Consider the following 17,001-nt stretch of genomic DNA (forward strand, 5'->3'; position numbering starts at 1 on the left):
AGGTCTCAGGTAATCAAAAAATATGAAATATTCACAATACAATACACTTCTTAATTAAACAAACCACATTTTATAATATTTCTTTTTTGGTTTCTTTTTTTCCTTGCCTTTATTTTTACAAGTAGATAGCGAATATATATAATACTCTTTCCTCCTCCTGTTTTCCCCACAACCACTCTGTGAGGTGGATTGGGCTGAGAGTGACTTGCCGAAAGTCACCCAGCTGGTTTTTATGGCTAATATGGGACTTGAACTCATGGTCTCCCACTTTCTAGCTTGGTGCCTCAACCACCAGGGTAAGATTGTAACTGGGTGTGTTTGTTCAGTTTGTTCTCAAGTGCTAGTATTGCAAAGTTTAAAATATGTTTATTCTTTTTCAATCACAATTTCTTGCAATATTACTACCGTGTTTCCCCGAAAATACGACATATCCTGATAATAAGGCCATGCCACATTTTTTGGGTGGACAAAAATGTAAGCCCTCCCCCCAAAATAAGCCCCCTGGACAACCACCACCCCTCCGGCCAGGCAGAGCGCCGCTCACCGACCTAGCAGTATTCCGAAGGCGCCAAGCTGCAGGAACGAGGTGGGGGGCAACGGTTCGTGTTGCTTGGTGCCTTTGGGATACCGCTAGGTCGGTGAGTGGCACTATGCCCAGCTGGAGAGGGGGGTTGCCGGGCAGCTGCTCTTTTGCGAGCTGGCTCCTGAAGAGCCAGGTGCAGCCTCAAAGGCGAACAGCTGTGTTGCTCTGTCGCAGCAGCACTACACAGCAGCCATGAGGTGACCATGCTCACGAGCGCCACCTGACAACCCCCCTTTCCAGCTGGGCACAATGCCCACAAAGGGTATCGCCCAGCCGCGACAGTGCCCGTTTGCAGCCCTCCAGCTCCCGCAGTGTGGCGCCTTCGGAAAGTCCCTAGGTCAGTGAATGGGGCTCTGCATGGCTGGAGAGGGGGATTGCGCGAGCGGCTTTTCCACTCCCCGCTCGCGCGACTCCCAGGCTCACGATGCCTTTGCCTAACTCTCCCTGCAGAGCTAGGGCATCTCCGCTGCCACCCGCCGCATGGCTTTTTCTGCGTCTTCCAAAGCACGGAGGTCGAGTCTTCCGGCAGTTGCTGCTCTGGGAGTATGCTCTATGGTTGTATGCTCTGCCAGCAGCAAGCCCATAACCATAGGGCGTACTCCCAGAGCGGCAACTGACGGAAAACTCGACCTCCATGCTTTGGAAGACGCAGAAAAAGCCATGAGGCGGGCAGCGACGGCAGTGGAGATGCCCCGGCTCTGCAGGGAGAGTTAGGCAAAGGCATTGTGAGCCTGGGAGTTGCGCGAGCGGGGAGTCGAAAAGCCGCTCACGCAATCCCCCTCTCCAGCCATGCAGAGCCCCATTCACTGACCTAGGGGCTTTCCGAAGGGAGCTGGAGGGCTGCGAACGGGCACTCACGCGGCTTGGTGATACCCCTAGGTCAGTGAATGGCAGGAGCCCACTCACAAGGGAGCAGCTGCCCGGCAATCCCAAAACAATAAGCCCTCCCCTGATAATAAGGCCCAAGCCATATTTTGTGGATCAAAAGAAAATAAGACCCTGTCTTATTTTCGGGAAAACACAGTAGGTTCCTAGCAACCTCTTTTCATCTTTTTCCTTCCACAATGATGATGAATCACCGCAGCTTGCAAATGTCAATGATAATAATTTCCTAGTCAATCTTAGGGTCAGAAGGAGCACTGGGAAATCACTGAGATGCTCCCATCTCTAACTCTGCTCACCACAGTTGCAATAAACAGTGATGGATCATGTCATTTTTGTTGTACTTAATTGAAAACCTTGGAATTAGTCTTGGCTGAATTTTATGATGAGAGTTTCAGTTCTCTTTTCCTGTCTTCTGAAGGAGACTTAAAATTTTATTCTCGTTTTCTGGACAGTTAAATTATCCCACCAAAAATGACATTTGCAAATTATCTTGCAAAGATCTGTTAAGAATCCTTTCCACAGATTCATTTAAATACTGTACATATAAATTCTGCAGTATAACAAAGGAAAAAGGAGGCATTGAAGTTTTCACACAAAATTGTGAATTCTTGGGTACAGGCTTCCAACTAGCTATGAATCTACAGGATGGTCCTCATTACACACAGAAAAGCTCAGTGTGTTCTGTTCTTCCTCTAAAGCATGTTATCATACCAATGTGGCCATTCTGGGACTAGGCTTGCAATTTTTCACAAACACATCATCCAAAATTAGAAGTCAGATTTGATGTTTCAAATAGGAATTGTACTTCAAATACAGCAGTCCAAAAGTTTAAAAGAATTCTAAAAATTAAAATTAAGCTTTATTTATAGAAGAAAATCCTCAGTTGATGTTCCATTGTTCTGTTTTGGGAACCATTTTTTTAAAAGTAGATGTGATTATAGAAAAAGCTTTCCAACTCTGCAATGTCACTAGAAACCTATTACTTAATACAAGATTCTTGAATAATTTTGAAAAATATTTCAACATTGCTCTTTTATGGCTTTTATCTTCTAATTATTATATTATAGTGTTCAGAAATTCCTCATCATTTAATCACAAGCACAGTTTTTAAGCCAGCTCTCAAACTAACATGGATTTTTATAAGAGTTAAAGTTCAACCAACAGGAAAGTTATCAAGCGATCCTCTAAGTTGCTAATAAACCTCAAATCCTTCCATGTACTCTGCCATTCTTTTTTCTCCCAAGAGATAGGAAAAACAGAATCACATTATATACTTTCCTCCAAATTTCTGATATAAAAGTACCTAAATAGCAAAGCTGGAGATGGAAGTGTTTTAACATTCCCAATGCTGTTTAGGTCATCAATGCAATTAACTCGTTAGGTAATTCATTCTCCCAATATCACTATTTTATTTTATATTTTAGTAAAAACAAAAGAAAAATTATATTCCTAATGTGGATGAATCCAGTCATTAACCTTGGTGGTTAATACTACTGCTTTAAAAGATACGCACTGAATCTGTCTTGCTATGAAGTTTCAAACTAAATCCTATTGGATTTACAATTTTGTGAGCTTCATCTAATGAAATATGATATTACATTAGAAATAATATATTGCATGTTACGTATATTAAGATATTTTCTTACCTACCATATGTTTTGTATAGGATGGATCACTATAATCTGCCATCCCCTCCTCAGGATTAATATTTAGCTTATCCCGCAATGGAGTTCTGCCTGGTGTCACTCCTATTACTGGCTTGGGGGTCATTCCACTATGAGGAGTCAGACTTTCAGCTCCATGACTAGGAGTCCTAGAAAAATACAAAATTGGAAGAATGTGTCAGTTCTCAGGCAATGTCTAAACCACTTAAATATATTCATCACAGCATTTGCTAATATGACTGTGTTTTTAAGTTTTGAATCAGCAGCTAACAAAACTATAAGGGCATTGATAAGAGATGGCAGAAAAGGAATTTTGTTTGATGAACAAAGTAAATGAGATTGGGCAGACATAGTAAACAAAAGATTTGGGAGGAAAACACCAGCCGTTCTATCTTGGGTATATTAGAGACAGTCCCCTGTTAACCAATCAATAAGCCCATTACTCCACACATAACAACTTCTCTGAATCACAATCCTTATCTTTAAATAAATCTTGAATCTCAAGAAACCAATTTACAGCCTTTTCAAAAATATATCTCTTAATACTTATATCTTGAATGGTTGAACATACTCTTGTATCTTGTTGAGTTTCATATTTCTGTGGACTCTGCATATTTCTCTGACTTGCTGATGTTGAATTTTCACTCAGATTATATTTGAAAATAAAGACTTCAATTTTGTTTTGTATTAGAGGAGCTTTCTGTGTGTGCATACTGCATGTTTTTGAACTTGGTTGCCAGTGATTTTCAGGTTGCATTTAAATGCAGATTTTGCTCGTTTATACAGATTGGTGCCTGTGAATGTAGTATTTTTGTCTGTTTTTGCTACTGAGATATTACTATTTATTCATACAACTAAACAGAAACTTTTCTTTTCTTTGGTTATAAGGCAAGCAAAAATGTCTAATAATAACAATTACAATAATGTATTGTAATAATAGTAAACCAGCCATAATTCTAATGGTTTCTGCCACACAGGGCACTATACCAAAAAATTTGGACACTCCCGCACATTGATAAATTTCCCATCTATCAAATACCAAAGGCCACCCTGCATCCATACATGTACTATACTGATACATTGTGGCATCTTACTTGATGTGTATGAAAGTCAACACCACCTACAGAACTGGCAGTTGTGATTTCACATTGTTGTGTATATAATAATAAAGCATGAATTGTACTGAAAGATAACAGGCTTCTTGTTCTTTTTTGAACTTGTTTAACATATACATTACATTAGATTAAAATTGTGCCTAGGAGCCAAACCAGCATAAAAGTTAGCCAAGGGTTATTCTTGATATTTCAAAATATTTTTGAAAACATTAAAAAAAATCTATGAGCTGCTCACTCTTATAGTTGAGGTAAAAAAAAAAAACCCCCACAAAGGAACAAGAAACTCTTTTCAGGGTCCCATCAAATCTATGCATGTAAACCTCAACATGTTTTGAACAGAATTCAGAATATTAGCATTATCTCAAATTTTGTTTTATCATAATGAGTCAATTTAGAATGTTCTAAACAAGCATTGCAGGAACGTTATTCTGTTCTTACCTAAATTGAGGACACTTTTGTATTTCACATGTACCTTAATTTTCTTTGTAATGATCCTTAAGAATACAATTCTGAATATGAAAAGTACCACTTCACCATTACTGGATGCTTCAGTGATGTTGTTCAATACACTGAACCACAACTACTTTTCCATTCAAATTTCCTCTGTGTAAAGGAGCCATATTTGTTAAGAGGCTTCTGGAAATTGTCTTAGGAATCAACCTAATCAGCCAAGCAGAAAATGTCCTTCATTTTTGGCAGGAAAATCTAAAATACTCTTCTCAACAACTCAAGAATCTAATTTACCTGAAGGGAGTGGAAAGCACGGTATTTGGTGTCTGAACAACTTGTCTCTGAGGTGTTATTCCAGAGAAATCACTTTCATGTAAGGGTGTATTAAGACCCCCTTTTAAGGGGGTATCAACATTTGTAAGTGCCATTAAATTCTGAGCTTCCTGTAGGGAAGACATACAAAGTATATAATAAACATTTTTCAAAATCATAAAATTACAATAACAATTGTAAAACAACAATTATACATACGCACACAGAGAATTACCAACAGATATCTAATGTCTCTTAACAAGGAATTACAGTCTTTACCACCATCTAAATGTTTTAAATTAGAGTTCATTTTGGCTACAAAAAAACCCCAACGTTTTTACCCTTATACTTGAGCTGCTTCTCTCTTTCTCTCTCCCCCCCCCCACCTGTCTTCATCCTCTGGATAGGTTTGGGATGTCCCCACTCTTCAAAAGGAGGACATACCAAAATTGTTTCCATGAAGCCACAATAATTATCTATCAATATATAGAAACCGAATAAAAATATAAACAATTATCTGCTGCTATTTACTTCATGGTAGGCAGAATTGTAGTAATGGAAGTTTCAGGACAATTTGAATCAGTGTTTGTTTAGGCATTACCTGTAGGATTCTGTCCTGTGCAGCAGGTGTTTTAGGTGTTCGAAGGGCAATGCTGTTGTTGGTTACATTGTATTCTGATAAGAGTGTGCTGGAAGCAGAATTTGTAATTCCAGATTCTTCTGCTGTTTGGCGAGCAATTTCACTTGCTTGACCAACTTTAACTACTTCCTCGAGTTCTGTATCCGAAATCTTAAATAAAGAGCAAATGAAATAAGAAACAATATTGCATGTTTGTAATATAGACTGGCGACAGTTAGTAATAATTCCAACTTTAACCTCAGAAAAAAATTGTATGTTATGAAAGAAGTCGGTGCTTGTGCTGCATATTCCACCTAGAGGCAATGAAGAACAAAACCCTCAATTGGTTTAGTCATAGATGATTCTTTTTTTCATACAGCTTATACAGATGAGGTACTTGTCTCTTCAGTTAAGTTGATGAAAATAAAGTTTTTCATCTTTAAGACTGCACTGTAACCACAAAATATATTTAACAAATTTTAAACTAAATATAATAAAAGTCCAAGCTCCTCAACAAGCAAAATATAGAAAGTCTGTATATGCCATGCCTCTTTGCCTCATCACCTATGAATACAACTACTATTCATTTAAAAATGTTAAGAATATCTTCTCACACCAAATGGTAACCTCAGCAATCCCAACATCTGGAACAGTAATATTGAGTGCCAATAAATTATATGCAAAATATTTCTCAGAAAAAAACTCCTGTACTCTGTAAATTTTATAAACAATGAGAGGTGAAAAAAGGAACTATAAAATGAATCCATGACAATAAGAAAATAAAGGGGAAAGATTTGCCTAATGATCTGAAGGACAAAATGGTGTTATCTAAGCTAACCAGATCACCTGTCTTCCTGTCACTTTTCCCAATCTCTTAATAATACAGCCATACAGTATAGTCTTTATTGTCATTGTACAAAATAAATACAACAAAATTGATTATTTTAGTTATAATGACGTTTAGAAGGTAAACCATGGCATTAACAAGGAGAAAAGATAACTGGAAGTGAGGAAAACTATGGAAAATAAGGTCAAGACAGATAAGACTTAGAAATAATACATTAAACAGTAACATTTATACTAATACACAATCTCTTATCCATATATTACTAAAACTCTTGTCATTCCTATAATGGGAGAAATTATACCTTATAGCAATAGCAATAGCAGTAGACTTATATACCGCTTCATAGGCCTTTCAGGCCTCTCTAAGCGGTTTACAGAGAGTCAGCATATTGCCCCCAACAATCCGGGTCCTCATTTTACCCACCTCGGAAGGATGGAAGGCTGAGTCAACCCTGAGCCGGTGAGATTTGAACCGCTGACCTGCTGATCTAGCAGTAGCCTGCAGTGCTGCATTTAACCACTGTGCCACCTTGGCTTATAAGGCAATAATTTTTGAACGAAGACATCTCAAAAGGGGTAACCTATGGAAGTTAGCCCACTTGAGATATCTAGGAACTATGACTTCTGAGGGAATGAAATTCTTCAGTGCTACTTCTTCAATTTCAATGTTCCATGATAGTTTCCCAGGCTATCTTACAATCTCTCCCTTCCCCACCCAGTAGTAGTAATGTATTTACCTGATGAGAAGGGGAGATTTCCAATGCTCCTTGCCAGATTCCCACAAAGAAACTCCATGGGAAAGCTGGTGGGAGGCTAGAAATCACACCTATTCCCACTGCTTTTTTGCTAGCACTTGGTCATTCTGTTTCTTCGTTTAGGTAAGGACATGTCTCTGAAATGATAACTCAAGGGGATGTTTGTTGTCTAGTTCAGTGTTTTTCAACCACTGTATTCAGTGTTTTTCAACCACTGTGCCGCGGCACACTAGTGTGCCATGACATAGTGTAAGGTGTGCCGTGGGAAAAACACTTTAGGCAGAGAGTTAAAATTTTTTAACATTTTCTAATGGTGGTGTGCCTCGTGATTTTTTTTCATGAAAAGTGTGCCTTTGCACAAAAAGGTTGAAAAACACTGGTCTAGTTCTTAAAAGAACCATTGCCTTTATAGTTCTATTTTCATTATCTCACTACCTCTGACCACATGGATTACACACACATAGACACAAAGGGACAGACTGATTTACATAAACTGATATAAGGAACTGCATCACAATTTATATGTTTGTTATTGCAGCCTCCAATACTAAATGAAATACAATTTGTGCTTCTACTGATGAGCATTCTGTTTCAATTCTTAAACAAACTTGGAAGACTTTTTTTTCACACCAACAGAAGAACCGCTAGCGGTAATACCAAGCAATGTACCTGAGGAGCTGGAAGCACCAGTTTACTTCTTTTTTTAGTGAATTCTGAAACACCACTAGTCTGAAGAATTGCTGATGGTAAATCAGATTCTTTTTTCCGTTTCAGCTGTTGCTTATCTTTTTTTCGCTCTCTTCCTTCTTTTTCCCTAAAAAGTTAAAAAAAAAGTGAATTAAATACAAGGGTTTTGCAAAGATCATCTGACATACTTCAGAACTGGATAGGAAAAGATTAAATTGATAGAAGGATTATTGTTCATAGGAGCTATCATATTCCAAATTTCAATGAATCCAGTTGTTTGGAAATCCTTTTACAATCTTGGTTATTAGCATGTATTATATTTTATTTCTCATCAAAATGGAATGAGCGCAACATCACATGACCCTAGTGACAGCAATCCTGGATATGTCCCAGTTGCTGTTGTAATTTCAGTACCACACGCGTCAAATGGGAAGAAATGGGGAGTCTCAGGCAAACAAACTGGCAGAAGTGGGTGTTCAAGTGCCATGGGCAGGCACTATTAAGTGCAGGTGGGCAAAAAAGCAGTGAGGATGAGATCAACTTCCAACTTTCTGCTAACTTCCGGGTTGACTCTGTTTGTGGAAAGCAGGTAGGAAATATTGGAAAATGCAATCATGTGTCTGTGACTCACTGCAACATCATAACTGCAGGTGGGTGCCAAGCACCTGGACTAAAACAACTGGAATTCTGAGGACAGGTTGAAAAAACCCCTCATTTGCCATCACTGTAACTTTGATATGCTGCTCACTGCTAGTGCTGCTCTAAAGATAGGGGGGAAAGGGAGAGAGTGGAAGAAGATGGAGAAGGCAAGGTAAATCAGCACTGGGTACCTAAGCAGGAGCAAAAGGGAGATGATAGGAGCAGTGTAAAAGTACATAAAAGAGAGAGGAGGGGTGAGTTTTAGAATGATGGAGAAGAGCAGAAAAAAAGTGGGGTGAAGAGAGAGGGAAACCAGACAAAGGGCAAAGAGAAAGACAGGGGAGGAAAAGGAAAGGAGAGAGAACATGCTTTGTTGCTCTTTTTCTCCTGGGCTCCTTCCTGCTCTACCCTGCCCTGCCTTTCCTGCCTCCAGGCCACCACTGTTTCTAAGCAGTTGCACAAGTGGAGATTTAATATGCTTAGTTTTTGGCAGGGAGGTTTTCAGCACCAGAGCCCAGAGGCAGCCAGAATGGAGAGGCAGCAGTAAAATGCACAAATGCCTCTCCACCACAGTAAGCACTGATTTCCTGGCAAAGCCAGTAGAGAAGTTTATAAATGGCAATCATATAATCACAATTGGTTTCAAGTGTGAACTGGTTCCCAAGTGCTCAAATATGTTATTGCCATTTTTTCCAGAAAGATTTAGCACTGATAAAGATGGTTAAAATTCTAAGATCAAAATGATTTTTTTTCAAAAGATTAATTTATTATTTTAGAGCTGCCACAAATGGGAGCACAAATAGAGGGCAGCCCTTTCAGATATCTTTTGAAGAAGTTATACAAAATATAGTTATGCTATGTTTACAAGAAGATAAAAATGAGTGATTAACCCTAAAAAAAAATAATCCAGCACAAGTGCTTTATTATTGCTTTTAAATTATAGGGATTAGCAAATGCAAGGGGCTAGAAATAGTTTTAAAATAGTCAAGAGAAAAAGTGTTATATCATTATCTATATGCAAAAATATTATTATTCCCATTCTTCTACAATCCTCATGTTTTCCTAAACAACTAGAAACCCTCAGGAGATAAATGGCTGCTCTTGCTATGTGAAGAGAAACATTTACAACTTGAACAACATCAATGTTTAAGTTTTGTGAGGGCCTCAGACAGAATTTGAAATAAGATTTTGCTCCATGTAATACTTTAATCCAAATTCCTCTTACGATCTCAGTTCCCCTTCCAAATCTTGTTGTCTTAGTTTCCTAAAATCTGCATCCAGTGCCTGATAGTTTTCTTCTGATGTATCATAAAAACCAGGAGCAGGTTTCTTCTCAAATGGGATTTCAGCATTGTAATCTACTCCTCTTTTCTTTTTTCTTTTTTTCTGGATCTCAATTCCTGCAGCTCGGAGTTCTCTCCTCTTTTGTAGAGCAGCAAGACGCCTGAGGAATAAAATCAAATTTGAAGTGAATGTTAAAGGCAATATATAACATAGGGAATAGGTATAGAATATCTACACCTTAAAAAAAACAAAAAACCCTCAAATCTCCAGTCAATTGTTGAATTTTAAAAGACAAAAGATTTTTGTGAAATAAGACTTATTAAAAACTCTAGGTTTAAATTCAATATTTCAAATATGTGATTGGTTCTACTAGCTTTATCACAATTATGAAGTTTTCAAACATACACGCCAACTTTAATGACAAGATTCAGTAGATGTATTTTATTTCATATACAGAATCTGGTAATTTCAAACTAAAGTCCCTCACATCTTCCAAATATGTACAATGATAAACTACAATGATTTTCCCGTCCACTCTGAAAACATAAGAAACCAATAAGACAAGTTCAAGAATTGCATATTATCTAGGATCAAGTTAACTCTTTCATTACAATTAAGTTTTCAACATATTTCAGACTTTTCTCATAAATGTACAAGGCTACTTAAATATTGTATGTGAGCTAGGTCTCTATAACTAAACTATTATTTAAAACTCCTGGTTTAGTATGTTTTGTGTGAACCTAATCAGTCAATGGGATGCGCTATCAGACTTCAGTACTGGTTTCTCAAAATCAAATTCAACATTCCAGCCACTAAATGTAATTAATTATATAATGTTCAAACTTATGGTGCTTTATCACATTAAACTAGCAATTTGGCTTTACCACAAATAGATGGGAGATAAACATAATACTGCTGAGCTAAAATCCCATCTCAATTTTACTTATCTTTAACGATTTAGCATCAATTACTCAAATTAGCAAATTAGCAAATTAGCAAAAAGTGAATCAGATCAAAGAAGGAGATGGAGTATGTTCATCTAAATTCAAATGTATTAGGAGCTGCAAGGAGTTAGCCTTAGAACCCATCACATAGATTTGCTATGTATACAAAACAAATCCTGAAAAACCCAAGCTATCTATGCCAAACTGGAGCATGAAAACTTTGTTATGATTAAGATGATCATAACAAAGATTATGATTCTAAATAAGATTAGAAGCAACAAGAGTTTAATGAAAGTACTTGAGATGTAGGCTGTTATCTACCTGGCTTCTTCCAACTGCTTCTCTCTTGCTTTCCTTTTGGCTTTCTTTCCCTGAGTGTTAGCCAACCGAGCTCTAGCTTCTGAAAGCATCTCAAGTTCATCTGCAAAACAAATATACCATTCATTCATTTACAAATGGGCAACACAGGATAGGAAAGCCTTTCAAAAGTTTTAAAAAACCTATAGATTAAAACAAATTCTACTTATGTCTCATTATGAACTCATTTAGCTTGACACAATTCTTAACTTATATCCACTATAGCTTTATATTCAAGGGAAAAATTTTAACTCTGTATTAAAGAATAATTTCAGTTTGCTTCTACATTACTGAGGCTAGGATCTCAGAATGAAAATTTTCAGGCATAAAAGATCTGCAAACACCATTTTCTACAACAGTCTACATTCAGCTTCTTTCTAATTTGTTAGGCTTAGTATTTTGACAATATTCAGAAAACTGCATTGCAAGACCGCTGGCAACATCACACACATGAATTAGAGAAGCTACTGTAAATTATAATCTAAAATGTACCCAGCATCATTGGATAAGATCATGTATTTGCTCAAACCAATTTTGAGGCTGCCCAACTCCTTGATTAGTTTGGATGGCTTATATATAAAAACAGACCAATAGATTTAAATGTAAGTGAAGAGATCCTGGCCAACCAAAAAAGCAATACACCTACTATAGGTATATGTAACAAATGGGTACTCTATGACCACCATATCACACAGTCTGGAAGAACAACCATGTTTTCAACAGTTTTCCTAAATGCGTCTCTGGGAGGATACTGTTCTAGAGGATCGCCATTGCAATAGAATTGGAATGTTTCCTGGATACCACAAGGAGACCTTGTTCGAATAGAACTAGAATACAGCCATCCTGCTTGGTCTTACTGGGATGGGCAGAAACAAATGAAGATAAGCAATTCCTTAGATGCTCTGCCATGAACAGGTGTAAATGTAATAATTAGCAACCTGAAGTGCTTCTGGAAGCTGACTGGTAACTAGAACAACTGATGAAGCAGTGAGAATGTGTGAGCATAATATACCAATACTGCCTTTGTGTGTCATTCTGGGCCAGCTTAGCTTCTGAATGGTCTGCAAGGGCAGTTCTATATACAACTCTGTATATAATTCAATCATAAGGTGATTGAATGACTTGAATGACTGTCTGAAGAGCTCCCAGTCCAGTAAAAATGCAATTGGCACACTAGATGTTCCTGTGCAAAAAGCTTTTTTGGTCACAGCTGCCACCTGCTCTTTGAATAAGTACTGGAGATTCCAAGACTATCATTAAGTTGTCCCAGAGTCATGATGTATAAGTAACCATGAACTGATCAATGAAGTCACCTAACAGTTTTATGCAGTGTTAAACAGAATGGGAGGAACCATCAAACCCTGTAGCATTCTGCAAGTATAGGATGATATGTATGATCTCTCCTTATCTGTCAACACTGAATAAAACTTTCTGGGTCTAACACGAAGGTAACCAAGCTAACATTCTGTTAATTTGGTGACTGGAGAACCCTATTCATTTTTTTCATTTTGGGACTTTGGGAATCAGAAAATCAAACTCACTTTAGCTTATTTCATAAGGCCTTGACATTTCAACTAGATCTGTCTAGTTACAGTCCAATTCCTCACAATGGCCTGGTAGATGGTCCTGTAACCCATTCTCCCTAATAAGACTTAGATAGTTTTAAACAGGGCAGCTATCAGCAGACATAAAAAAAGAGAAATGATGTTTTGTCGCCATGATGTAATCCCTAACATGGATTCTTAGTCATGGTGTTTATTCACTCTGTAAGAGTGGATTGCGCACACACATGCAGCTTGAGTCAGAGGCACACGCAAACGGAATGCACGTGTGCAATCAGTGAACCGGTAGTGACGGTAAGTGCAACCCAGCACAGACTCCAAGTATCCTAACACTAACGCTAACTGTATTTCCCAGAGATTCTTCAAAAACAATGAGCACATCAGGATATGCATAGGGAGAAAGTCACATTTAGGGGCAACCCAGGCCAAGGCCATTATTATCAGCCCATTCTATGTTTATAAGAGAAAGACACTCTCAAGTCTAGCTTTACCAACCTTCTTTTTTCCCCCTCCCTCTTGTAAATAAAACTATCATACTATTGATTTAATGAAGTAAGTGAATAGCACAAGCATTAATTTAAAAACATAAAACACAAAAGGAAAATTACTTAGGGACGGCTTTGACCAAAGGGAGACATAATTTGAAAAAAATATTCAAGCATACCCTCATCCATATCAATAGGATCTGGTCTCGCTGGCTTAGTTTCTGGGTTTGGATCAATTTCTCCAGGTTTAAGTTTTCTAGGATCATCAGCAGTTTCTTCCTCATTGTCCCTTTGAGCAGCTTTATCTCTACCAAGATAATACCCAAAACAGCTCAAAGATAAGAAAACAACACTGCTAAGAAAATTACATAATTTAATAATCACTGCAATTTCCAGAATGCCATAAGAAAAAGAATCAAAGCAAAAGTTTAGGAATAGTATAATTTCTACTCTATTACTAAGCACTTCAAAGTTTTCTTCAATACATTTAGGCCATTTCTATAGAAGGAAGTCTTCCAATATCTAAGAATCTATCCTCCCATTACAATGACAAATTACTTACAATAAAAATTCATAATGCTCCAAACACTGGGCAGCTGTTCGTCCAATAATTGGTGCAATAGTTCTCCACTGAGTTGGCATAAGTTTGGCCAAATGGAGCAATTTCTCTTCTTCCTCTCGTGACCATTCTGTCTTCTTAATACTTGGGTCCAGCCATTCATACCTTATTCAAAATGAAAATGTTGTTGCTTAACAGTAAATTTCTATCAAATATAAGAATACATTAAAAATATCAGCCCTTAATATCAGTATTAAGAAATAAATTTCTTGCTTAGTTTTCTTTTGTATATTTTTTTATAATGCCATGTATTACTGGCATTAGTTTAATCCCAAAACTATTTTTCTTGTAGAAGTAATTAACTTTTAGAAGGTCTCTGCCTTCTAAATTTCTCACCAACATTTACTTTAAAATTACATGAAATTACATTACCATCTGGCTTTGCATTGTTTTGCTGATTTTCTGTGCAACAAAGAGGCAATACGAGACCACTGGTTTTTGCCATATTTCATTACAGCTGCTTTAAGAATTTCATCCTTAAAAGAAAAGAGTTTTGTTTATTACAGTATTTATTTAATATATTTTGTTTTCAGTTCCAATCAAATTCTTTTGTAAAAATGGAGCCAGGATTTCACGAAAAGTCAATTTTGTTCCCTTTCATAACCCACACCCTTTTTTCCCCCCTTCCTCCCTTAATATAAGAACAAAAGATTAAATAAAATTGAAAATGAAAGATTTGGGATTGTTTACTAAGAAACACGAGGAAGGTGAGCTGGACATTGTATGGACAACCATGTTCCAGTAGATCAAACTGATGGAGCAGACTTCTGTGATGGCTCTTTATTAGAATATTCAGGTACAGTTATGGCTATTGTTAATAGACACGTTCCTCTATGACTGCCAAATACAACTGAATATACAACTAGCCAAATGCTTTTCAACCCTGACAGGTTGATGATGTGTTCTGCCAAGTTTGAGAAACACTGAACAACCAATTTGCTTCTTATTTAACTGAATGCATTATCTGTGTGAAAATGAATTCCAAAATACTTTTTGCAATTTACCTGCCTTTTCCTTATAGACAATTTTGACAAGATAATGCAAAATGCCAGGTATGTACTGCTTTGGCTCCATTATAGATAGTTCTCAATTTACAATGATTCATTCATTGACCATTTAACGTTGCAATGGCACTGAAAAAAGTGATTTATGAACGTTTTTCACACTTATGATAGTTGCAGCATCCTGAAGGTCACATGATCAAAATGCAAATGACATGTATGTATGACAGTTGCATTGTCCCAGGGTCATGTGATCACCATTTGTAACTTTCCCAGCTGGCTTCCAACAAGCAAAGTCAATGGGGGAACACTCTTCACTTAACAACCAGAAGATTCATTTAAGATCTGGAGTGATTTGCTTAACTGTGGCAAAAATGTTCATAAAATGGTGCAAAAATCATTTGTATTAATTAGCAATGGAAATGTTGGGCTCCCTTGTGGTGATAAGTCAAGAACTATGTATATTTAAAACAAATCTCTGGAAAAGCATGAACAGAACTGAAATAATTAAGTTTTCATTCCAAATTATGCAATTGTTTAATGTTCGCTCACATATTCCATTCATATTCATGGAACAGCAAGAATGTACTAAGGATACAAACATTCAAATGATGGCTAGATAGCAGCAAACACATTGAGAAAATTCTCTGCCACATCAAATAGATTTTTGCAATCCAGCTACAATATCCCTAGCTGAACATTCATATAAATTTATACTTCAGGCTCACATTTTCCCTCTTTCAGAAAAGAGCTATCATGGAATTGGCTTCAGTCTTTCTTAAAGCCGTGGCCACGTTTAGGGAAACTGAAGTGATGATCCACGGGTTTCCTACCATGCATTAACATCTGGCCAACAGTTAGAACATACAAGACGGCCAATTTGAAAAAACCATCAAAAATGGTTCAAAACCTTATCAGCACTTATATAAGAGAGAGAAAACTATGGGAGAACAGAAAACTATTCCTTGACTCCAGTCAGAGTCCGAAAATTCAGAAGACTAAAATATCTGGTCCTCAATGACGGATCCAGATTGGATCCTAAAAGTAAAGGTTCCCCTCGCACATATGTGCTTGTCTGTTTCAAAGGCTGTCCGAAGACGTCTTCGTGGTCATGTGGCCGGCATGACTAAACGCCGAAGGCGCACGGAACAGTTACCTTCCCACCAAAGGTGGTTCCTATTTTTCTATTTGCATTTTACGTGCTTTCGAACTGCTAGGTTGTCAGAAGCTTGATTGGATGCTGCACTTAGGTATATTTGATTTGTATCTACAGGAGCTAAAGATCGTTTTCCCTTCTCCTGCCTCCCCCCACAACACAAATCCTATGACGTAGGTTAGGGAGAAAGGCCAAAGTCACCCAGGAGACTTCAGTGGACCAGAGCCAGCGCTTCCTACTCCTTGTCCAACTTATTAGTACACTACCTGTCATTGAGATCGGAGACGAAGCTCCAGTCCCCAATACAGAGAAGCAAACAGACCCCTGATTTAGCTTCGCTTGTTAGTACACTTGTAGATACTTATTTGGAGTCATGGGAGAGCAAGATATAAGCTTCCATGGCGACGTAGCAGCAGTAATAATACTAATAATAATACTACTAATAACAAGCAGCCGCTAGCCAGATCCATTTTCTCTTCCACGCAAGCTCAGGTCCTTTTGCGCATGCGCTTGTCCGCCGCCATGTCCATAACCGCAGAGGCCCTACATAGAAAGAGAGCAACTCTGCCCCGAAAAAGGTTGGGAAACCGTGAGAACGTTACCTCTGTATTCCGCCACACGCCCCCTTTTATCATGATCCGCGGCATCTTGACGGTGGGCGAGTAAAGCTCCGCAAAGGGAGACAAACAGTAACAGCGAAAAACGCAAGCCCCCAACGACTCGAGAAGAGCTGGGAAAACTTGCACAGGCGCACTCTTGCCAAGTGAACGCCTCCTGCGAGGACTCTCCAGCAAGACTCGGGATTGGGCAAGAGGAAGCCCCGCCCACGTGTGGGCGGGACGGGGTTCCTTCCCGGTTCATGCGTGCGTATTAAGAAAGGCGGGATAGTTTCTCTTTGCACTGAAGGCTTCACTGAAGCTGGACGGCTTTTCACACGACGGTGTGGATTAATCTACGAATTCCACGGTGCTGCTTCTTTCTCTCCAGAACATAATCCTCTCAGTGCTGATTTATGCATAGGAATTTAATTTGTTTGGA

General features: G+C 38.1%; 1 protein-coding gene across 1 annotated transcript in view; it reads right to left on the reverse strand.

Annotated features, from left to right (window-relative positions):
- The window catches only part of CDC5L (cell division cycle 5 like), a 28,729-nt gene extending 11,993 nt beyond the window's left edge, over positions 1–16,736 (reverse strand). The window contains exons 1-10 of the mRNA XM_014075063.2: positions 16,566–16,736; positions 14,179–14,282; positions 13,750–13,911; positions 13,367–13,494; positions 11,105–11,204; positions 9,781–9,999; positions 7,899–8,043; positions 5,611–5,799; positions 4,992–5,140; positions 3,119–3,281 (exon numbers count right to left, since the gene is read on the reverse strand). Of these exons, the coding sequence (XP_013930538.1) occupies positions 3,119–3,281; positions 4,992–5,140; positions 5,611–5,799; positions 7,899–8,043; positions 9,781–9,999; positions 11,105–11,204; positions 13,367–13,494; positions 13,750–13,911; positions 14,179–14,282; positions 16,566–16,610 (1,404 nt within the window). The 5' untranslated portion in view covers positions 16,611–16,736. The remainder of the gene's footprint in view (positions 1–3,118; positions 3,282–4,991; positions 5,141–5,610; positions 5,800–7,898; positions 8,044–9,780; positions 10,000–11,104; positions 11,205–13,366; positions 13,495–13,749; positions 13,912–14,178; positions 14,283–16,565) is intronic.
- Between the last annotated feature and the right edge of the window lie 265 nt (positions 16,737–17,001).

This window comes from Thamnophis sirtalis, unplaced genomic scaffold (assembly GCF_051295495.1).
Source record: "Thamnophis sirtalis isolate CommonGarterSnake01/CBP01778 unplaced genomic scaffold, rThaSir2_p1.2 scaffold_5, whole genome shotgun sequence".
Taxonomy (NCBI): Eukaryota; Metazoa; Chordata; class Lepidosauria; order Squamata; family Natricidae; genus Thamnophis; species Thamnophis sirtalis.